Below are 26029 nucleotides of genomic sequence, written 5' to 3'. Positions count from 1 at the left end.
AGCACATTGTCGGCGCGGCGGAAGCATATATTAAAATTCAGGGGGCGTCGGGGACGAGCATATTTGGTTCCGGTTTATAATACTGGGATTTTTTTACGCGAAAAATTTCAATTTCAGACTAGTATTAGCCGCAAAATGAAGATGCATTTTGTACCTGGCGGGTTAGCGCGCGCGAAGCATGTAAATTTGTGTTTACCCTATTTGGGCCAAAACACGGCAATTTTTGTGCCAAAAAGAAAGGTGTACAGGGTAATTTTCTTCTATTATGATATTTCCCCTTGCAAATAAATTAGGTGGGGCGTGTCCCATCGCCTATGCAAAAGCGTGAAACTCTCTCAAAAGAGTGAAAATCATCCACAAAATGTAGAAACCACTCTCTCAAGATATTATTACACTACATTGCTCTTCTTTTAGGAGTGGTAGGCCCTACACACTCTTTTAGGAGTGATTTTTACTCTTCTCACTCGTTTGGAAAGTGAGTTTTTCACTCTAAGTTTTACCATGCTTAAAATCCCTTTAATGTTAAACCTGTCGTTTCTTAAAGACGTTCTTATATGCGTGCCATTGGCGTGTTATACGGTACAATGAAGATGCTATTGAACTAGCCAATGATGACCTTGGCCTGTTATTGTCATCAATATAGCACCGAGCATCCTGTCAAAAAATATATCAATATCATCATTTCATCGATTTGTCTCAGACAACTCTCATATTACCAGGTGGTGTACAATAATCGATCCAGTGAAATATATAAAATGTATATAAATAAAAATACACTGTCACACACACACATGGATGGCAACAGCCAAAATGTAAATAATTTAGTATGCAGGTATATGCCGATTAGAATATAAACGGTAGGCCTATATACAGTTGTGCAGGATTTTATATTTTCCACAGAACACCGACTCTCCGACGTGAATTAACACCCCGGTATTAGATGGAAATATCAGATGTTCAGGTGGCAACGAGAAAAAAACGAAGTCATAACTGCTAAGACGTAAGTCGGTGAGTAGAAATGTCGACATAGCTTGTACTAAAATAACAGGAAAATGTCACAAAAACCTTTAACCAAATGAAAACATAGATATGTTAATATAATACCTTGAACCCTAACCTGGCACGGTGTTGGCAGCTGTTTTGTGTTATTAATAGACAAAAAAACCTTCCATGAATCCTACATGTGTAAATTTTGTTAATAATACCTTATTAATATTTCTCTCTCAACGGACATTTAACCATATACACAATTAGCTACAATTTCCTTTTGTCTGCTTATTAATTTAACAACGTTTATTTCTGAATTTGACAAACTCAAAAGCTATCATATGTTACGTATAGATAGTTTTATTGAAATTTGTCATATCAAATTACCGGTATTTCAATTCAAATTCAAATACAGTCAACTTTACGCGCAATAAATCAAAATTTAATGGTGTTTTTTTTTTTCTTGTTGAAAAGTATCCCCAAAGAAAGACAAATCCTGGTCAAAGAATGTCCTTGAACACCCCTACAAATAAGAATGGAATAGTCACCGGTCTATTCTTTATTCTGCCTTGAACATGTTGAAAAGGCACACAGAATTTAATACGAGACGGGACTATTGTGATCAATAGAACCTATCAATAGAACCTCTCAGGCTTCACTGATATATCATCAATACATAGTTTCATGGTTCACTGTCAAAATAGTGCTAGCAAATCATGCAAATATTGCGTTAATCGCACCACATTAAGGATGGGATATATTTATGTAACATGGATTTGACGGTACCAGACGAGGCAAGAAATACTGAGTAACGGAATATATTAATTGTCTTCTAGTAAGTTCCGTAAGTTTAAGCAAGTCATCTTGAGTCGAGGTCAGTGCTTATACATCATACTCTCTGATCATACATGTGTTCCTCATCTCATAGCAGTGTTATTTTCATATGTGATGGAGATACATTGGTTCTGAATATCTGCTGGAATCTATATAATTTGTGTATAAACATCTTTATCACTGTTTATGAGTGCAGTTGGCGGGAAACGATTGTCAAGTAATTTGTGAATTTTCAGCAATTTTCAATGCGTTTTGGACAACCTTATTTATATGATGGTATGTTTTGGATTTTGGTTGATTTGGTGAAGTAAAATGTGACGGACTAGACGGGAAGTAACATTGTCCACCATGTCCACTAGAGAACTTATTATAAATTCCATTAGGCGCTATGGGGTGAGCATTTTTCTGGTGAGGGAGGGTTGAGGGTCCGGGGTTGAGGGGTGGGTATGGAGTATATTGTGTGCGTAGGGTGTAAGTGTGCCAATGTGTGGGTATGCAAATGCAATGTATAAATGCAGCGTGGGCATATGTGTAAAAATCATTTGTATCAAAAATTACTATATTTAGTTGAGTTCATTTGTGAGTGTGGTAGTTACATACAAAGGCGTCGATGTCACGGTCTGTTCACAGATTTTGGCCTGATCTCTGTTTGCATTTTTAAATACCTTAAATACCTCAAAATACATGAACCAGTCATGAATTAAATGTGTTTGAAAAGAAGAAAGCACAAATTAAACACACCTATGACTTGGTGACTAAGTGATCAAATTTACAATGACCATGATGACCTGCCTGCACCTAGCACACGATGTAAACTATGGACTAGAAAAAAAGTAAGAAAAATATTTGTCTAGCTCTAATAAGGTGTAAGGTTTCTCTTCAATGTATTCAGGCTATAGAAAACTCTAGATTTCCGCTGTAATTGTGGCGATCCGTGTATTCCATTTAGGCCTATATCACGGATTTATTTCATTTTATCATGGAGAGTTTATATAGAAGCATTTCTAGGAAAAGTGATTTCCTGGTTTATCAGTTGACAGCAGCATGATGCAGTACCGTAAAAGCTCGATAGTTAGCATATGTGCTTATACTATCGAGCGCTTTTAAAACATGCAAACATGAAGTGCCCCATCCACAAAAGTGTAAAGGGTTTTGAGCAAATCATCGATACACATAGTTATATACGAACAAGTAAACTCCATTAGCTCAGTTGGTAATGCGCCGGTAAAATTTCATGTTTTCAAAAGCGCTCGAGTAAGCACATATGATAACTATCGAGTTTTTACGGTATGTTGATATGGAAATTTGCTGTAGACATATGTCAGCACTGCACTACAAAATTATGTATCAGAATAATTTGAATTGTCAAGACATTCTGAACAATCATATTGAAGTTTATTCAATGTGTTTGTACACACGATGCGGAGGGCAAAATAAATCGGCTATACAACAGAAAATGTTTGTGGGTACAACAAACCAGGGTTTGCACTTCCCTGAACAAACTGAATACATATTATGTAATACAAGTACGGTATATCGATAAAACGTGTTCCATCAGTGAAACTGATATTGCCTGCAGCCTCTATCACTCAGCTGGATATCAGCTCGTCTTTCTTCAAGATGTCAGGGTGTCTCAAATAATCCTACATGTCATAACTTTTATTAGATATCCTGGTATGATATTCTTATCGGATGATCAGGGCTGGGATGTAGGCTGGATGAGCGACAGATTTCGGGCAGTACACTCTTAAAATTAACTCCTCAAAAAATGAATCTATTCAAATTTGACAAATATGACTATTCCGAGGGGGATATAAACAGATTTATCTTCAAAATGAATCGAATATTCTCATCAAAATGAGTAGAAACTCATCAAATTTGATAAGATTGCCTTGTCAATTAAAAAATGAATAGTATCTTGTCAAAAATGAATAGGTTCTTATCAAAAATACCCCCCAAAAGAAAAGAAAAGACATTTGAATAGTGTGTCTTGTCAGAGGGGACTTAACAGAATCTTGTCAAAATGAAATGGGTAATCTTATCAAATAATGAGTTGGAGATTTTGTCAATTTGAATAGTTACTTGTTAAAACAAACTGGAAACTATTCATTTTGATAAGATTGTCAGCTCAAAGTGATAATATACCTAATAAAAATGAACAGAACATCTCATCAAAAGAAACAGTTACGGGATAAAAAATAAATGACTTTTTCGTACTTTTTTGCCTATGTCACATTTTGCTCCCCCCTTCTCACCCTAACCCTTCCCCGTTCTGAAAAAAGTCCTGTCTATACAACTGTATATAATTATTATAATTATGGACAGATCTGTATATTTGGGGACACCCTGTATATCCAATTTCAATCTAATCACCGGACTGTGTCCGACTATCGGAGACCTATGTAAACGTGTAAAACGATTTGTGTATATTTCTGACGGGAACAGTTTCAATTTTACTGTCAGTTTCCAATACTGCAATGTAAACAGACATCCTTATATAAACAAGATATATATTTTTTCAATCCAAACACGCCTTTTCTATCTCGCTTTTCGTTTACCACAGATTTAATTAGTTGGAGCCTTGATCGAGAACAGCGGAACAATATATCTCATGCAGCACTGAGGACTGTCATACATCGGTACAAGCATATGCTGAAAATGTAAGTTCAAGTTCAATTTCAATTTATTTTAAAAAATAACTTCGTATTAACATAAAGTATATTGATCCGTGTTTTGTTTTTGCTACTATCCCTACAATTTACTGATTATTACATAACCAAATACCGAGTAAGACTATTAGGGCGAGTTTCCCGACAGGAGTCTTATTAAGCCGTAGTCTTAAGGTGGCCTTGAGGCTACTAAGCCTAGCCCGCTCTCGAAGCCCGAGTCTTAACTCTAGCCGGATTTCTTCAACGCAAATTCAACCCAGTCTTAGTGGCCTTGCAGGCTTAACGCTTGACAACCTCGTCCCTTTCAACCAACGACTTAATTGTATAGGCTGTTGGAGGTAGATGTACATAAGCTGTGGTCCTCACGGTTTACCGTACTAACAAGGTTGCCGTCTCATTATCGCAATGTTCCCGACGCAAAGACTAGCCTGGACCCGCGGTCTTGTGCTTGGGCTTATACCGCACACAACTAACTTGATGCAAGAATATTGTGTCTGTTTTTGTGTCTTTTATGTATTATTTTATTTCCACTTGACTTTTTATGAGTCCAACTTGTATGAATGATACATCTATGCTTTATATACTCGTGATTTTTTCTTTGCATACCAAAAAAGGTAAACCTGTAAGCCTAATGGAAAGGAATCTGTGATTCCCCTAAAAAGGAAAGCAACCAACGTGCTATCTACTGCTGATATCAGTAGTCTTCTCAGATCTCACATGAAGTTATCTGTTGGTACAATATTTATAATTATTGAAGTAGAAGATATAGCAATATTATATGCATCTTATCCGTAAATTCAGTTTTAATACTGCATGCATTATTGTTTCGTGTCAAATATTTACTAATACTATATATATTTACCAATTTTCTTCTATTGTATTAAATTGATGTCCAACCTCAGACCTGGTATAATATAGGCACTCCAAAATAATATTGTAATAGGCCTACTTATGAAAAGTACGAGTATCAAACTATTAAGGCTTGGATAGGGACAGGTGGTATCATATAGGTCTTCATCATGATGATGATGATGATGATGATGATGATGATGATGATGATGATGATGATGATGATGATGATGATGATGATGATGATGATGATGATGATGATGATGATGATGATGATGATGATGATGATGATGATGATGATGATGATGATGATGAAAGATTTAAAAAAAATTATATTCGTTGTTAAAACAAAATCATTCAAAATGAGTAGGTCTTATGATAGCAACAGCTATAGGCCTATACTTAAAAAAAATTCAACTAACTCAAATGAACACTAAAATAAAATGCTGAAATGTTCAACTAAATCGAACAATTACTTACCCACAGTGGCGTAACTAGACATTTTCATTTGGTGGTTGGGTGGGGGAAAGCGGGGGCAACATTATAAATGAGGGGCAGGCATCGTTCATGCTGTTTGGGTTTGTAAGGGGTGGACTGAGTGGGACGTCTGAGGAGTTGTGGGATCTGCTTGGAATGTGTCCCCGGAACATTTCTTTTTGACATGGGGGGGAGGTGGGATTGAAAAAAATTATGGTACAAATGCCATATTTAAGCTATTAAAGCTGATGGTGACATATAGGTCAATGGTACAAAAGTTGGATAAATGCAAATTATTTAAGGTTAAAATGACCAAATATGAGGTTAATTAATAACTCTCAGAAGTAGGCCTAATTATTTTTTTTTCATGGGGGGGCGGGGCAAGAGCTCCCCCGTCCCCCCCCCTAGTTACGCGACTGCTTACTCATGTTAATTGAAAGACCGTCAAAAATATGAAAGATAAACTTTGCGTTACAATTTAAATAATTTGTAAATTGAAATAGACCAAGGCTTACGACCTAAGACCTGCTCTGAGGCAGGGCCAAGAAAAGCCGCTGTAAGCCTGGTCTAACAGGCTTGTGTAGACTACGGCTACAGAAGACTGATTTCGAGAAATGCAAATTTTACTGAAGCCTGGGGCTAATCCTACAAGCCTGGCCCACGGGCTAATGAAGCCTCGAGGCTATGGTAGCCGTGCTTCGGGAAATACGTTTTCAGTTAAGCCTGGTCTTACGACCTCTTAAGCCTTGAGGCTAGACAAGCCAATTGCTAAGCCACCCGTCAAGAAATTCGCCCTTAGAGTGGTTTTATCAGGGAAGTGCCCTGTTTTTATGCTATAATTTCTCCCGGTATTACTATTATATCCTTAGAGCTATCATCATCAAAGAAGTAATTTGACGGTTGTGTTTCCTCTGTTTGGTAATACGATGTAATCAAACTAGAGCTGCATGTTATTAATTCTAATTGAATAGACTAATTAGTCACTATGTCGCAGAAGGGGTTCACGTAATTGTAATTATTTCAATACATGGGAATATTAATTAACAAATCGGTGATTGATGGTCATTTAAATTGGTGAATGACGTGGAAAACATATCCATCTTTAGAAGCATACGAACTTGTGTGCTTTTAATTTTTTTTCTTGCACCATAATGCCCATCAAACACAAAATATCTTTTAAAACGTCTTAAAACATTTTTTTACAAAACTTATCTAACGTTTGTGGCAACTTCTATAAATGCTTTGAAATTGTTAGTATCTCGACATATAAATATTTTCTGACAACCTTTGTGAGCCCTTAAAGTGAAAATATGACGAAAATGCTTTTGTGTTTGTTGGGTAGGCCTACGTATATCTTGGGATATTATTAACTTTATCGGTGTTTGTTTTTCAGTGCGTCATTCACGTCTTAGAAGTATTGTGCACCGGAAACCCGGGCCCGGAAAGTACACCATAGAAAGATTTGTATTAAAGGTAAGAATATTATTTGTTATACCTGCGTGGCATGGCGCGTATTTTTCTATCAGCTATAGTTAGCCTATATCATATCAAAATGTATGCGACAATTTCAGCTAATTTCACTTGGGTTCTAATGATATGACATCGATAATCAATTTTACTTTTGAATAGTGACATTTGATACGAGCACTTTCTAACAAAGAATATTGAAATTATGACTCAATATTTGTATTCAAATAAGTTACACAAACTTATGGTGTCTTCAAACAAACACCCCCGCAAACCACGAAAACCATTATGTGACATAAATTCCTGCGCACAAAAAATTGTCCGTAAAAACGGTTGACGGTATGAAAGATTGTTCCAAAAATGTTAAATATTAGTGTGGCCGAAGTGTGTAGCCATTAGTGTTATTGATGGGCCTACTACTCTCAGTGTTAGGGTTTTTTTTTTTGGGGGGGGGGTGTTCATTCAGACCAATGCATATTATTTTCTGAAGGGATCATGTAAACGTTGGCGTTACCAAAATATTGCATTTCATGTAGGACTACAAGATCAACGTTGAATAATTATTCCCCTTTGTTAAACAAGCGCACTAATTCAAAAGACAAATTTTATAATTCAAAGGAAAAGGTCTCATTCCTGTATCAGTTTCGTGTATCAGTTGCATGTCTTCGAAACCTCCACGTCTGTGATATTGTGAAAGAAAGAAAGAAAGAAAGAAAGAAAGAAAGAAAGAAAGAAAGAAAGAAAGAAAGAAAGAAAGAAAGAAAGAAAGAAAGAAAGAAAGAAAGAAAGAAAGAATAAAAGAACATAATAAAAGAATAAAAGAAAAAAAGAAAAAAAAAAAAAAAGAAAGAAAGAAAGAAAAAAGAAAAAAAAAAGAAAAAAGAAAAGAAAAGAAAGGGAAAGAAAGAAAGAAAAAAGAAAAACAAAATGCACACATACGTGACACACTCCATCACATACATTTCATGTTTAATGACAAGAGTGATCAAATTATGTTTTTTTATAATGGATATCAATTTGTAAGCGCTCTTTAGCAAAGTCATAGTTCATTGAATGTACTGATACATAGCTAGTATATGGCCAATATAAATGTGCTTTCATTTAATGACATAAAAGTTGCAAAGGAACACGTGAGGTTTTGACTTTTAAAACCGACATTTTGGTCAAAAAATGTGCCTGGATAGGTATAGTTTTCAACAGATTTACCACATTCGCCGTGCTATAACATTGAATTGCGTTATCTGTTGACCTAATGTTAAAAAAAAAAAGAGTTTTTATGGGGAAGTGTTAACTTTCGTTCTATACAAATAAATGTTCTGATTGGATGAAGGGAACACTTGAGGTTTTGGCAAAAACCAATCACAGATGTTTATTTTCCACTTGATCTCACACAGCTCTTATGATGCTATGCACTCAACCGTGTAGTATAACACAAGATTGCGTGGAGACTAGACTCGCTGTGCTGGAAATATCTGTGCTGGCCCTACTCGGGTGCATCGAGGTGGAAAATGCATTGATAAGAGAATCATTATTGTAGTCAAACCCTTTCATTTGTTGCGAGAAACCTTTGACAACGACAAAATCAAAACAACAAATATGTTATAATCATATACACGGCTTCAACTTAACCATTTACTAACGGATTATTCCATTGTTTGTGTGATATACAGGGTGGAACACCATTTCATCACCGAGTCTTCATTAATTTAGTGACTGTATAGGGTGCTCCAATAACGTCCATCATGATATCCTGGAAGTCCATATCCCTTCTCTTCGTCGTCTTACAAATCTACCTTATAATTGGGATGATTGCATTCCATTTCCTAGAGTCTGACAACGAAACGGTTGTTCGTGTCGACACACGACAATATAAAGAGAGAATACTAGCTAATTTTACTTGCTTAACCGAAGAGAACCTGGAGGCACTTATATCGGTGATTTCAACAGCTATAAGTAATGGTATAGATCCGTCTAATAATGCAAGCAGTCCGTCTAACTGGGAATATCATCAGGCTTATTTCTTTTCGGGAACAGTCATAACAACAATTGGTAAGATCGAATTTATTTCATTGTGTATCCACAACGTATTTTAAGGGGAGTTAGTGGCTGATTGATGTTTTTGGTTTTTTGAATTTGTTCGATTCATAGGTGAAATATCGATGGTTCTCAAAAACCCACAGCAAGATATTTAATCACTCTGATGAACCTTTCTTTAAGGGTCGGTTTCTCGAAGCATGACAGTTGTAGGGCTTCCTAAGCCATCAGGCTTAAGCCCAATTAGTCCTATATACCAGTGCTTACAATTTCACATCGTACATCATCTACAAAGATAAATTTTAAAAAAAATGGATCCACATTGGTAGGGCCATCCTACTGGCTTAGGAAGCCTATGGTGACCACTGGCAAAGGTTCGAGAAATAGGACCTGAAAGGCTACACAATCTGGTTCTCCGAAGGCTTCGTATTTTCAGGAGCCCTTTTGTGGGTCCAAGTGCAAAGATTCCTCAGCTTTTACACTGTTTCCCCATGCATCCTGGGGACAATTTGCATTAACAGTAACGAGGTAGAAAGAGTGTATCAACATAATTATATTAAATAATATATGTAGTAAAAGTGATAAATTATCATCTTCACAATACTAAATCATTTTTAATTAACTTTCTATCAACAGGTTATGGACACATCTCGCCTAGCACCCGATCTGGTCAATCATTTGTCGTGTTATACGCTTTAATTGGAATACCTATATGCGGTATCTTATTATCGGCAATAGGTGACAGGTTTAACAAATTTAAAGATAAACTTCTGATGGACGTAGTATACCAGAAGTTAGAGATGAAATGGCAGAGGAAGACATTTAGTTTATTATTGATGTGTGGAGTGGGGATGACCTTCTTTATACTTATACCTTCAGCTATTTTCACAGCGATAGAAGGTTGGTCCTATCATGTAGCGGTATACTATTGTTTTATATCGTTGACAACTGTTGGTTTTGGCGATTATGTTGCAGGTAGGTATTACTATGCAGCAAACACAAAACGTTTTACAAAAAAGTCTTTAAGGTCTACACCCCTTGATAAATTTGCGACTATTTTTGCATTTTTCTCAAAAAATAATAACACACTGGTATCAAAAGGTATATTATAGGGGTAAGGAATCCGGTTACTACATTGGAATTGCAGTGACTCAAGACAAGCGGTACGTTATTTATGACAAGAAAAGAGGTAGGCCTACCGCTAGAATGTACCACATTTCTTAACATATACGAGTTGAAATTTCAGTGAAGTCATTGGATTCCTTGACCCTATAATAAACATAACTTTTGTTACCAGTGTGTAGTTATTTTTTGAGAAAAATGCAAAATTAGTCACAAAATTTATCAAGGGGTGTAGTACCACCTTAAGTGGCCGAAATATGAAATAAAAAAGACCAAAACTACATAAAAATCTGATTAAATCTCAGAATGTACATGTACTATCAAATTTTACATGTTTTATATACACTTTTAAACATCAGGTATAGTTTTCACAATAATAGAGTCCAAATTAAATATGGTAGACATCGGATCCATTGCTCGATCGCATTACATCACTACCATTTTATATCCTTTTAACACACATTTGCCAGGGCATTTCCCCCCATTTTACCATTTATATATCGTCAATTACATGACCTAATTATATCAATCTATGATGTTAATGTAATGAAACTCATATAGCACATAATTGCGATGCATTAGAGTGTCCTCGAGTTAATTTGGTAACAAAAAGCATCGTAAAGCGACGAAAAAAACCCACCAGGGCCCGACCGACTCAGAATTATAGTTTTGGAGAATCTTTTTGGTTTTTTTATCTTTTAATTTTGCTAAAATCATGTAAAATCAGCCGTTTTGGGGCCAAAATGTTGGGCCAAAATTTATTAATTTGGGCTGAAACTGTTTAGAAAATATGTTTGCAAAAAATCTTACGATTTTTTTTCAGATTTTTGTGAAATTTTAGGGTAATTTTAGCCTCCAGGAAATTAAATTAAACAAAATAATTAAGTTGCCAGCTTTTACGGGAACTTACCGCTAGATGCTTAAATAAGCACAAATTTCCAAAATAGAACCAGGCTATACATGGGGCCAACTGTTTTTATTTATGTTAGGCCAAAAAAAACATGTTTGTTTCCAGTAGCAGGTCAAAAAAGTCAAATGCGAAATGCGTTTTTTTTTAATTGTTTATAATCCATCCCTTTTTGCTGCAAATTGGAATGGGAATTTACAGCGGGTCTCTCCGACACACACACAAAAAAAAATCATATTTCTTCATATTCAAGAATATTTATGAAAATGAATAAATATTTATGATCCCCTTTCAACCTGCAGATTAAAAAAGGTATTTAAAAATATGATGTGATGTTTTCTCCAGTAGTTTTTTACTACGCTCGATTGTTGTGTGATGTGTAAATGTTTTCTCCAGTAGTGTTTTATATTATTTTTTTGCGATTTTCCGGCTTTTTTAAAATTTTCTTTGAAAGTGAAAAAAAAATCTAATGCGGAAAATAAGCCGTCAAAAATATAATGCGCGCGCTATACATGAAACAAACTTGTTTTTTGGGTTTTTTTTTTGCCTTATCCTCTTTCTTTTTCTCTTTGAACAGGTCAAAACCCTGACATCCGCTATCCAGCAGTCTACAAAATCATGGTATTCTATTGGATCTTATTCGGACTGGTCTACCTCGCCATCATCATACAAGACATTTCAGATGCATTTTCATCTTCTGTGGAGAACTTTGAAAAGAGACAATCGAAAAAATTAGCAGGAATGAATGGAGCCGAAAAAGGCTTAGCAGAAAAGAAATCGGACTTGTCGGATGAAAGTGACGATAAAGAAAACGATAAAAGTACTGAAAGAAATAACAAAGTAATCATAAACGGAGACAATGGAGAAGTAGGGAGCGATACATATATGTAATATTGCATTTGATATTTTGTTCTTAACAAACAGTGGAGAAGTCGGAATCGATACATATTATTATGTAAGACATTTCTGATGCACTTTCATCTTCTGTGGACTCGATAATCAAGGAAACTAACAGGAATGAATGGAGCCGAAAAAGGCTAACCGGAAAAAAATCGGACGTGTCGGATGAAAGCGACGATAAAGATAACGACAAAAGTACTGAAAGAAATAACAAAGTCGGAACCGATACATATATTATGAAAGACATTTCTGATGCATTTTCATCTTCTGTGGACTCAATCGAGGAAACTAACGTAACAGGAATGAATGGAGCCGAAAAAGGCTAACCGGAAAAAAATCGGACGTGTCGGATAGGGTGCATCTCTTGCCCCTCATGTTACCCAAATTTCTTGTCCCTAGTCTCAAAACGTTCCATTGGTCAAAATATTACTCCATACCAAATTTAAAATTATTCCGAAGTCGTTTAGGGGGGCCTCCGTGACGTTGAAATTGTTGGTCAATTGCCATACCATATGCATAAGGCAGCTATTTTGTTTAGATGGTTAACATTAGAAATTACTGCTGCCTTATGTATTTTGTCCATGTATTTAGGACTATTATGAATCAAGATGTAAAAAAAGCCCATGTCCCAAAATTAAACATAAGGGAGCTATCTACAAGGACCAATTTTATGTAAACATAAATGGCTGCCCTTTGCTGTCTTTACTGTGTAATTGTGAAATTACTTAAATATTCATAACTTTCCTGTTTCCATGCCAACTTTGAACCGTTAGGCTGATAGTTACGACTACAGACTATAATGATCACACACTTGCATCTAGACCTTGCTGAATTTGATGAGACAACACACACAGGACTGAGGTTCTTCAAATCTTGATATTGGATATCTCCGACTGGTACTGGCATGATCATTTTACCTTATTCGGCTTTATACATTGTCTTTGTTGTTGCCGTTTAAGCCAGTGCTTCTCCTGTGTTGGTACTTTGTCAATTGTCACTGCAGAGTGCAAAATTCTGCAAAGTGTACCATTTTGTTTGGTTTTACATTGCAACTTTCTTTTATGTGCGATGATTTAACTGGCATTGAAATTATATGATTCACATACTTAAGTAACCTTTGTAGGCCTATGAATATTTCCATGAGAGGTACATGTAGTTCTTCTTGGATTGGAACCTCAATTCAAGTAAGCAGATCTTTATGGGGAACAAAAGTTTTGCCATTCGTCTGGCCTAGCATCTACACTGCTCTGGAATCTTAAACTTAACTTCTGAGTTTGCTCACCACTACCTACAATAATGCAATTCACAACTTCGCGAAATCATCTCTGCTGAGAACTCTGATCTGAAGATTTGAAGAACCTCAGCCTTCCATTCTTTTTAACGTATAACATGATGCTGTCTCATCAAATTGAGCAAGGTCTATAAATGTGCAGTGTGCGATCACTCTTCTGTAGTAGTATCAGCCTAACAGGTCAAAGTTAGCACGAAAACAGGAAAGATATGTATATCTAAGCAAATTCACAATTACACAGTAAAGACAGCAAAGGGCAGCCATTTATGTTTACATAAACTTGACCTCTGTAGATAGCTCCTTATGTTTTTTTTTTTTGAGTTAGACTATTTTAACATCTTGATTCATTAATAGTCCTAACTACATGAACAAAATACATAGGGCAGCAGTCATTTCTAATGTTAACCATGCAAAACAAAATAGCTGCCTTATGCATATGGTATGGCCATTGACCAACAATTTCAACGTCACGGAGGCCCCCCTAAACGACTTCGGAATAATTTTAAATTGGGTATGGGGTAATATTTTAACCAATGGCACATTTTGAGACTAGGGACAAGAAATTTGGGTAACATGAGGGGCAAGAGATGCACCCTAGTGTCGGATGAAAGCGACGATAAAGATAACGACAAAAGTACTCGAAGAAATAACAAAGTTATCATAAAAATTGAGACAATGGAGAAGTCGGGAGCGATACATATGTGACTGCACACCACGAATCAGCCGTAAAGTCGACCCCGGTCAATTTTGTTTTATTTAGCGTTTAGAAAATATTTATCATAAGCTTTAAAATGGTATATCATTTAACTTCAAACGAGATCCAGAAGCGTGGTCATGATTTGTTGAAATCTGTTCCTTCAACAAAATTGTACTTTTTTCGGTTCTACATGTGTCTCTTTTTCCACATTTCTGGTAATAAATGTCAAACAATCATAATTGGCGGTCACTTCAAATCATCCCCAAGCCAACGAGGTTCAGGAATGTACCTATAGACAAAATACAATGCTTTGTTATCCACCAATTGAACTGGATTTAGCCAAAGCAAACAAAGACAAGAACTTTTCAAGGATTCTATAGAAATAGGTATAGAAGCTTATTATCCTTTTCAGCAATAGGATTATTGATTGGTTTAAACAGTGTTTGATGAGATACTTGTCGCACGGAATTGATATACCTATGAATACGACCTTCACGCACATTTTACACTGTAACTCAGAATACAATTTGCCGAGTTTACGGCTCATTCGTAGTGTACACTCACATACGATGTAATATTGTACTATGTTATTTGATATTAACAGACAATGCCCGGGAGACAATGGGAATTCTTGTTGGGAATTTTAGAGGAGCGAGCTCTCTATTTGTACATGAAGTTTACCCCAAAGCAAAGGAGCCCAGGTGCGCCATTAGGCGAACATTTACGATATTGCATTGTGTCACTCGCTTTATTGGCTGCTTTTATACAACATAAAAATTAGTGTTGAGAAAAGAACCGTTTTACGATTATCATGATTATACCTTAAATAATGAAATCAGTTCATGCTGCTTAAATTTTAAACAACCTGAACAACTTAACGGTGTAGGCCTACTGAGCAACGGTTTGAAATTAAAAATCAGTCAAATGTGCAAGTTTACTTTTTAGACGAGTTATTTCAACTCATTACCAACCTATATATTTGTTTTAATATTTCGCATCTTACCCCACTCATCAACTTAGAGAAAGCAGACATTTGAAGGAAAAATATAATAACGTAAATGATAGATGTTTTACACTGGAATGAAACCAACTTGCATTATGGTGGTTTGATCAAATATGTCCAACTCTTTTTACAATCGCATCTTCTTTGATATTTAAATAAATTGTCACGACATTTTAAGTCTCGTACAACTAAAGTGATAGTAATTGCCTGAATCCTATTCATCCATATACACACACTGGCTAGAAGTATTGCAACATCGCTAGCGCTGAAAAAGACGACTTCATCAAACTGTAAATTGACTATACAGCCAGCCAATTTCGTTTTCACATTACGTAATATTACGTAATAACCAGTCATAAGGGTACGGCGGGGTGGGGCGCGTGCCCACAATTGATTTGAAAATTGAGAAGATCCCGTAGGAAAGGTGCCGAAAACGGCTTGTCCCCCCCCCCAATCAGGCCCGGTACCCATAATCATGGTTGGTTCCCCGCACAGGATGTCCCACGCTACGCTAAAGCGCTCCACAGACTCCGAGTATTTGACGTACAATATTGTATGTAACATATATACGTTATTTAATCTATTGCCATTCTATTTCCAGTAATGTTTAAGTTCTAACGAATGTTTGATGATGAAAAATCGATAATATGTTACATATAATATCTAGCAGAAATATATTATCGATTTTTCGTCATCAAACATTCGTTAGAACTTAAACAATACTGGAAATAGAATGGCAATAGATAAAATAACGTATATATGTTACATACAATATTTTACGTGCAATAAAAAGTCTGAATACTGCTTAAGTCTGATGACAACGTGTTAGTACACAAAATGTCCAGATGCCTTTGCAATGGTCGACAATGGCGGTGGAAGAATGATGCATGAATGTCGGATGGAAGAAATTACCAGCTTTAGAAGCCAAGGTCCTTCAATTAGGTGTGGGAGCGGGGACTCGAAGGAAAGCTACCTCATAGGCACTTTGAACCCCGGGACAAAAATCATTAGCTATCGTGGTCTTGAGTGTTCATTACATGTAAATGTCATTATGACCTTTGTGGAGTAACATGTGGTCTTTATTGCTATTGAAATTGAGTCCTCCAACCCTTGCAAGACCTTATTTCGTAACCACTTTCCGGAAACCTTGCAGAAATCAATTAAGCCAGATGGCGACCATTCTAAAGGTATCTGGACAATTTGTGGTTTTAAGTTTCTTCGTCTCTGCGCTCACTCGAATTTCCATTATTCCGCCATGTAAGCACTGGAGTACGCTCATGATGTTATCATATAGTTGACACCTTCACCCATCTTCCATCCTATTGCAAGAACATGGCCATCTTTGGCCAGTAGCATGTGTAGTGCTGCTATCAATGAAAATGAATCGCAATAATTAATACCCGTAACTACTGTTTGTAAGAATCAAGCTCAACTTATTTCAGTTTAGGCATTCTGATTTTGTTTTGCCAAACAACTTACCCCTTCTAACCATTATTATAATTAAGAATAACGATTATCAGTCAAAGACCATGAAAGATTCCGAATGCTGAACTTTGTGCCAGGCCAGGTCTTAACGAAATTCTACCACTACCATTTAAGACTATAACATTTAGCCTTTATAAGCCCTGAATGTACAACGTTTGCGAAAACGTCTAGAAAGAACTTTTTATATTGTTATTTAGGCCTAAGGAAAACGTAAAATAAGGTTTTTGCTAATTGTTGTCAAACAATGGCCAACTATTTAAAGACTTTTTATTTGCAGTAAGTTTCCTATCCAGAGATATTGCAAACGTCTAACTTCATTCGTATTTATCAAATTAAACAGTCAGTATTACTTAGGGGTTGATTTCAACGGATAATTAAGATTTGACGTTTCAATGTGGGTGAACTTGTTGCTGATCAGTTTCTTTAAAATATTGTCAAAACTTGTGTACCATGACGACCACTGTAAGACTGGGAGACAACAGACATATATACCTGTATACTCCTTTTTATACAAAATACTAATTTCCAAAACGATGTTGCTTTCACCATTCACTCACTTTCTTCAGGAACAGTATTCCTTGTTCTGTTCACTTAGACGAGTTGTTTCGTAAACCAGAGTTCAGCATGTCGATATACGATCAAACAAATTCCCTTTCTGGGATAAGAAGCGCACTTTTGGCGTACTTTAAATACCTCCGTTCTAACTGGATTATAATTGAAGACCGAATTAAAAAAAACCTTGTTTGCGTCTGACGCCAGCGCAAAGGCGCGACGTGATTGGTCGCTGACCTGCGCGGTGCAGAACGTCGTACGCAAACTAGTCTTTTTAATTCGGTCTTCAATTATAGTGGCACAGGCACATTGGCTACGCAAAACAAATGACTGGTTCGCAAGAGTGGTGATTGATAAGAAGTCAGTGTGAACCTTTTCCAGGTAATCAACCAGTAGCACTGCATGCCAGAATATGGAGGCTATCACCTTGCTTGCGGACTTCATCGCCTTAGCTTTCCTGGAACATGGAGAACCTATGTTCTTTTGTCTCTGATTGGAAGTGATGGACTCAGGTCTCGTAGTTCCCATTCTCTCGGGATCCACCTCAAATGGCACATGGTCCGTTGACATGTTGTGCCGAGTCCGTTTTATCTCAGGTCCAATGAGCTTCGTGACCCACTAACTGACACCTTGGACATTTGGAGTTCGTTGTAGATGACTGACGCCTTAGCTTTCCTGGAACATGGAAAGTGCAAAGGCGCGACGTGATTGGTCGCTGACCTGCGCGGTGCAGAACGTCGTACGCAAACTAGTCTTTTTAATTCTGTCTTCAATTATAGTGGCACAGGCACATTGGCTACGCAAAACAAATGACTGGGAGATATCTTGCTCGGTGGCAATGTAACGCTCGTCTATCTGCCATGATGATGTTAAGAATCTTGGCAATAGGCTCGTCTGTGCATGTGGTGACGGGAACTGACCTTCTTAGACAAAGACGGGAGTAGTCTTCGAGGCTCTTGCTGCCATGTTTGAACTCAACAGCTCATTTCTTTATACCATACCGTACGAAGGGACATACTCCTCAGGTGTGGCTACAATGTCTTGTTGGATCTTCTAGGGTGTTAAGCCCTGAAGATCGAAGTAGCGGATGACGGATTTTTTCATTTTTTTTCAATTTCAAGGATTTAATTCTCCGGAACCGCGGCTAACTGTCAAGGATTAATTATCAGAAAAACGTTTGAAAGACAATAACTTCAAACTTTCTGTGTTATCATCAGTTCTACACGTTGATAGCTCAGCTCCTTCTATACCTGAGGCCGGTGTATCCAACTCTAATCCTAACCCTACCCTAACCATAATTCTTAACCCTAACCCTAACACTAATCCTTTTAGTATTTCGTGCTCTCTTACACTAAGGATATCTCTTAGGCCATGTAGGCCGCGAACGCATCACACACCGACATCGCCTGGCTAATAATTACTTGGTACACCAGAGATACTAAAATCAATACCCGGAACACGTGAATGTGCTATGCACGATTTTGATATTCAGACGAAAATCTTTGGATACCGGGGTAGAAAATGATGAATATCTCCCATAAATGATTTCGTCTAAAGAACCCAGATGTGGTTCCTTGCACTTGAATATATGTGTTGAACAGATATGATAGTCGTTAGCTTGCGTCTTGAGAAAGAAGCTTGCGTCTTGAACTCAAAAACTGACAATAATTCGGATTTTATATGTGCCGAATTATATAGCGCAGTGTATAGGCCAATCGTGGGTAGTCTAAAAGCATTATGACCTATGGCGTACCATGCTCGACTCACACACAGCGAGGTCAGTCACCGGGCAATTGTCAGTAGCCTTAGTCAGATGTCCTTCGGCCCATTATGCGTCTCAAAACTATTAAACAGATCGGAACAAAATGGACATGCGTGGCGGTGGATTCAACCTACCATGGCGATTTCTGCCATGAAGATATCGGGGCGATGACACTGTGCATCAATCACCCCTCGTACAATTGGAATAGGGATTGTTTTTCTTAGAAAAAAATAAAGACCTGGACAACCTTGATTTTTAGAGGATAAAACGTTGATTGTGTTTTTTATCCTTTTTGGGGGCAAAGTACGTCGAGAAAACCTTGACCATCATTTGACGTTAATAGGCGGTGCGTGTTTCGCCCAAGTATCAATGCAATACAAATGGTTTCATGGTGATCATATGATGCGCTATGATGATATCATATTAATTTCTATATTCGGGTGTGTAAATATCATGACATAAATCACAATCCGCAACAGCTTGTGTAGCTTTGGAATAGACCGATTACAATAGCACTGATCAATGATCACTTAATTTGTATATTCAATTATGACATTTGTCATTTTGTACATGCAGTTTTATTGCTCTCTTCCGCGGAATAACGATGATAATGTACATCGTATGCATATGAAATAACACGAAAAGCAATTGTTTTGATTTAAAAGTCGGATGTTTTGAATCATGAAAATGTATGAGATAATAACGTGGTGAGTCCAATTGGTGAGATAAGTTACCATCATGGTTTCAAGCGCAAAAGAGAAAGTTATCATCGATTGACGAACTGGAAAACTTGCCGACCCGCTTTTACAGACTATTCTTCTTAGTGGGTGTGATTTTGAGTGGAAAACAAAATGTGGCGGTGAGTATAAAACGATGTAAACAGGTAAATATCAACACTGACGCACAAAATAAAGTAGCTTAATGTAAAGGTCATGCGTGTTGTAAATCGTAAAATGGGCAATGATGAATATGATGGCACCATGCGATTGTAACAACAACATGTTAAATTTAACTGATAAAGCATAATATATACGCTATAATAAGAATGAACGGTAGTTTCTCTGTGTGCAGTTTAATTGGTTTCAATGGTTTGATGATATATTCCCGGGATATATTTTGAAGAAATTCGATTCGTCTCGATGGATGACAGTTGGTGGGTTTCACCATACTCTCACCATATATTCTACTGGTTTTGCAAAAACAATCTTTAGCATACAATAACAAATCGTACGAATATATTCTCTACAGTTATGGTTAATTAATATGACTGATTGATATGGGTACAAAGTAGTGATATCTATATACTGAACATATTTTGAAATTATGGTAACTTGGTGTTGTATGTAAGACGCCGGGATCGGACGGTGGTTCACTGAGTACGGTGTCATTATGAAGTCATGGGTTCAGCTCCCTCTCTCCATTAAATTGTGTATGACACAAGGCCAGCCTCAAAGTCAGTTCCGATCAAAGTTCTGAAGAGTTCAATACTCATTCAGCTCTTTTAACTATGATCAATTTTCCGATGTTACCTATAGGCCTAAACATCCAATCAATCAATCAATCAATCAATCTTTATTTTCATCAATCTCATACAAACATTATAGCATTATTATATACAATTATTGTGTATTAACAAGATTTGATGAAGGTAGGTACATCACAAAGCCGAGGCCTGATAACGATGTACCACCTTTTAACTAACAAATAATTATAATTTAATCAAAACAACGAATATACACATAAACATAAATAAAAAACAAAGAACCCATCTTAATTTACCATAATACAATTTTAAGCAAACAAATATTTTAGCAGTAGTATAATATCAAGTAGTATAGTGAATAACATAGAGTCAGCACAATATGAATTATAAGAACCCATCTTAATTTACCATAATACAATTTTAAATAGGCAAATAGTTTAGCAGTAGTGTAGTATCAAATAGTATAGTGCATAACATAGATTCAGCACAACATGAATTATATCATTATTTGGTATCTTTTAGATACCTTAACATACTATTTTTGAATTCATTTACCAGTTTAGCTTCTTTAATTTCACTTGGCAAACTATTCCACAGCCTAGGACCAAGTGTTAAAACATCAGTGACTTTATGGATGTCAGTTCGATAATTCTCTTTCTTTCTGGTATTATAATTGTGAATAGACTTCATGTTTATGAACAAGTTGTCAAATGAACTTGGTAATAGACCCTTATGATATTTGTACATAAATATACCCAGTTCTTTATTATACAGATGGCATATATTAAGTAAATTGTACTTTTCAAACAATGGTTTGGTGTGGCAAAGATACGAACTATTATTTATAATTCTTACTGCTCTTTTCTGGAGCTTCACAAGTCTGTTTAAATTATACTTATTAGCAGAACCCCACAATATTATACCGTAGCTTAAATATGGTAAGATTAGCGTACAATACAGCTGATACAGACTTGTTTTTGGTAAAAAAAGTTTAAGCTTGTTTAGGACACCAATATTTCTAGAACATGTTTTACTAATGTTGTTAATATGTGACCTCCAAGTTAGGTTGTCATCAAGTGTAATGCCTAGAAATTTAACGTCATATACACGTGAAAGTTTGCATCCATCCAGAAATACATTGTGGACATCAGTTATATTCTTTGTTTGATGAGGTGTTCCAATAAACATAAGATTTGTTTTACTGGCATTCAGGGATAACTTGTTACACTTAAACCAGTTAACAATCTCCTTCAACTCTTTATTCATATTGTCACAAAGCCTTTGGATATTGTTATCAGAAAGAAAAACAGTTGTGTCATCTGCAAATAATATAAACGATAGAAGTTTGGATGTTCTGCTAATGTCATTCATATATATAATAAATAGTAATGGCCCCAAGATGGAGCCCTGTGGCACCCCACACTTCACACTGGTACAAGATGATTTTAAGGAATTAAAAGATACATATTGTTTACGGTTTGACAGATAGTTTTCAAACCAGTTATACGGTACACCACGAAAACCATAATGGTACAACTTTTGTAATAAGATGTCATGATCAATAGTATCAAAGGCCTTTGAAAGGTCCATGAAGACACTTGCAGTATACATATTTTCATCAATAGCCTTGTTTGTATCTTTAATCAAGTCTAGTACAGCCATATACGTAGAATGTTTATGACGAAACCCATATTGCCTATTGTACAGTGAGTCTTTGGCATTTAAAAAGTTACTACATCTTTCATGAACAATTCTTTCAAGAATTTTTGAAAAACAAGGCAACACAGATACTGGTCTATAATTACCAAATAATTGTGGAGAATCTTTCTTATATATAGGTACAACCTTTGCTATTTTCAGAGCATCAGGAACAATTCCTTCTGTTAGTGACTTGTTGAAAATGATTTTCAATGGATATAAAATTTCAGTGGCAACCAATTTTACCACGTCAGACTTTATTAGATCATAACCTGGACTTTTTCTATTACCTAAGTTGTTAATAATCTTCAGGATTTCATTTTCGTCTGTCGGTTTGAAAAAACAACTAGTGGCAAATGGTGGTCATAGACCACAAACCTAGCTGGGCATGTTGGTGTTGTGGAGGTATCTGACCCCTGTAAAATGTTCCAAAAATGTTCCCTTGGTCATGAGGTTTGTTGTCACCGAGTTTGAGTCCCGTACACCTTACATATGTCCAGAAAATGCAATTTAAAGATTTGACCCCATAATGACCTTTGCCCTGACCCCTGCAAAATGTTCCAAAAATGTCCCCCTGGTCATTAAGTTTGTTGTCACCAAGTTTGAGCCCCGTATCCCTTACAGATGTACATTTCTAAGATTTGACCTCTGCATGACCTTTGACCTGACCCCTGCAAAATGTTCCCCTGGTCATGAGATTTGTTGTCACAGAGTTTGAACCGCGTACCCATTACGGATATCGCAAAAATGAAATTAGAAGATTTGACCCCAGATAACCTTTGACCTGGCCCCTGCAAAGTATTCCAAAATGTTCCCCTGATCATTAAGTTTGTTGTCACCAAGTCTGAGCCCCATACCCCTTACAGATGTCCAGGAAATTCATTTCTAAAATTTGACCTCTGCATGACCTTTGACCTGACCCGTGCAAATTGTTCCTCTGGTGATGAGATTTGTTGTCACCGAGTTTGAGCCCCATACCCTTACAGATGTCCAGATAATGCAATTGGAAGATTTTACCCCCTTAATGACCTTTGACCCCAATTCTGTAAGCAAGTTATAGGCGTGTGGTATAGCCGATGCATATATGCAAATGACATCATTGTACTATATAATATGTGGCAGAAGATGCATTTTGAAGATATTTGGTTAAATACCGGAAATGCCCTTTAATGACCTTTTTCCCCAATTCTGTTTAGACAGTATGGGCACTGGATATAGCCAATACATATGTGCAAGTTACGTAACTGTAGGGTGTAACATGTAGGAGTAGAAGCATTTTGAAATAATTGCCAGAAAGAAGAAGAAAGAAAGAAAGAACTAGTGGCAAATGGTGGTCATAGACCACAAACCTAGCTGGGGCATGTTGATGTTTTAGAGGTATCTGACCCCTGCAAAATGTTCCAATAATGTTCCCCTGGTCATGAGGTTTGGAGTCACCGAGTTTGAATCCCATACTCCTTACAGACGCCCAGAAAATTAAATTTTAAGATTTGACCCAGATAACCTTTGACCTGACCCCTGCACAGCTTTCCAAAGTGTCCCCCTGTTCAGTAAGTTTCTTGTCACAAGAGTTTGAGCCCTGTATCCCTTACAGATGTCCAGAAAATGCATTTCGAAAATTTGACATCTGCATGACCTTTGACCTGACCCATGCAAACTGTTCCCCTGTTCATGAGATTTGTTGTCACCGAGTTTGAGTCCCATACTCCTTACAAATGCCCAGAAAATTAAATTCTAAGATTTGACCCAGATAACCTTTGACCTGACCCCTGTACGGCGTTCCAAAGTGTTCCCCTAGTCAGTAAGTTTCTTGTCACAAGAGTTTGAGCCCCGTATCCCTTACAGATGTCCAGAAAATGCATTTCGAAAATTTGACCTCTGCATGACCTTTGACCTGACCCCTGTAAAATGTTGAGATTTGTTGTCACTGATTTTGAGCCCCACACCCCTTACAGATGTTGAGATAAGGCAATTGTAAGATTTTACCCCTTAACGACCTTTGACCCCAATTCTGAGTGCAAGGTATGGGCACTGGGTAAAGCCGATGCACATGTGTAAGTGACGTCATTGTGCTATGTAATATGCGGTAGAAGAAGCATTTTGAAGGTATTTGGTTATATACCGAAAATGCCCCTTTAATGACCTTTGATCCCAATTCTGTTTGCACCCTATGGGCACTGGATATAGCCGATACATATGTGCAAGTTACGTAATTGTAGGGTGTAACATGTAGGAGGAGAAGCATTTTGAAGTTTGTTGCCAGAAGAAGAAGAAGAAGAACTAGTGGCAAATGGTGGTCATAGACCACAAACCTAGCTGGGGCATGTTGGTGTTGTGGAGGTATCTGACCCCTGCAAAATGTTCCAAAAATGTTCCCCTGGTCATGAGGTTTGTTGTCACCGAGTTTGAGTCCCATACAACTTACAGATGCCCAGAAAGTTAAATTTTACGATTTGACCTAGATGACCTTTGACCTGACCCCTGTACAGCATTCCAAAGTGTTCCCCTGGTCAGTAAATTTTGTTATCACAGAGTTTGAGCCCCGTACCCCTTACAGATGTCCAGAAAATGCATTTCTAAAATTTGACCTCTGCATGACCTTTGACCTGACCCCTTCAAACTGTTCCCATGTTCATGAGATTTGTTGTCACTGAGTTTGAGCTCCATACCCCATACAGATACCCAGAAAATGATATATGATTTGACCCCAGTTAACCTTTGACATGACCCCTGCAAAATGTTCCAAAAATGTTCCCCTGGTCATGAGGTTTGTTGTCACCGAGTTTGAGTCCCATACAACTTACAGATGCCCAGAAAGTTAAATTTTACGATTTGACCCAGATGACCTTTGACCTGACCCCTGTACAGCATTCCAAAGTGTTCCCCTGGTCATTAAGTTCGTTGTCACAGAGTTTGAGCACTGTACCCCTTACAGATGTCCAGAAAATGCATTTCTAAAATTTGACCTCTGCATGACCTTTGACCTGACCCCTGTAAAATGTTCCCCTGGTCATGAGATTTGTTGTCACTGAGTGTGAGGCCCACACCCCTTACAGATATCGAGATAAGGCAAAATAGAGTTTACCCCCTTAATGACCTTTGACCCCAATTCTGTGTGCAAGGTATGGGCACTGGATAAAGCCGATGCACATGTGTAAGTGACGTCATTGTGCTATGTAATATGTGGCAGAAGAAGCATTTTGAAGGTATTTGATTATATACCGGTAATGCCCCTTAATGACCTTTGACCCCAATTCTGTTTGCACCCTATGGGCATTGGATATAGCCGATACATATGTGCAAGTTACGTAATTGTAGGGTGTAACATGTAGGAGGAGAAGCATTTTGAAATTAATTGCCAGAAAGAAAGAAAGAAAGAAAGAAAGAAAGAAAGAAGAAAGATCCGATAGCAAAACAGTACCTAGCTCGGGGGGTTGGAAACCCCCCAGCTAGGTAAAGAGGAATCGGATAGAAAAACAGTACCTAGCTGGGGCATGTTGGTGTTTTGGAGGTATCTGACCCCAGCAAAATGTTCAAAAAATGTTCCCCTGGTCATTGAGGTTTATTTTCACCAAATTTGAGCCCCGTACTCTTTACAGATGTCCAGAAAATGCAATTCTAAGATTGGACCCCAGATAACCTTTGACCTGACCCCTGCACAGTAGTCCAAAATGTTCCCCTGGTCATTAAGTTTGTTGTCAAAGAGTTTGAGCCCTGTACCCCTTACAGATACCCAGCAAATGCGTTTCGAAAAATTTGACCTCTGCATGAGCTTTGACCTGACCCCTGAAAAATGTTTCCCTGGTCATGAG

The 26029-nt window shown here is 37.1% G+C and overlaps 1 protein-coding gene across 2 annotated transcripts; it reads left to right on the top strand.

Annotated features, from left to right (window-relative positions):
- The first annotated feature begins 944 nt into the window (after positions 1-944).
- On the top strand, positions 945-12589 carry LOC140153543 (potassium channel subfamily K member 2-like). 2 transcript variants are annotated; one of them, XM_072176323.1, is made up of 6 exons: positions 945-1008; positions 4385-4481; positions 7210-7289; positions 8954-9332; positions 9954-10292; positions 11924-12589. In XM_072176323.1, the coding sequence occupies exons 4-6, from the start codon at positions 9026-9028 to the stop codon at positions 12235-12237; spliced, it is 960 nt and encodes a 319-aa protein (XP_072032424.1). In that variant the 5' UTR covers positions 945-1008; positions 4385-4481; positions 7210-7289; positions 8954-9025; the 3' UTR covers positions 12238-12589. The 2 variants fall into 2 exon arrangements, with proteins under 2 accessions (XP_072032424.1, XP_072032423.1); XM_072176322.1 differs by lacking the exon at positions 945-1008 and adding an exon at positions 1586-1822.
- Positions 12590-26029: the final 13440 nt, after the last annotated feature.

Source organism: Amphiura filiformis, chromosome 5 (genome assembly GCF_039555335.1).
Source record: "Amphiura filiformis chromosome 5, Afil_fr2py, whole genome shotgun sequence".
NCBI classification, from domain to species: Eukaryota; Metazoa; Echinodermata; class Ophiuroidea; order Amphilepidida; family Amphiuridae; genus Amphiura; species Amphiura filiformis.
This window is presented reverse-complemented; position numbering and strand designations above follow the sequence as displayed.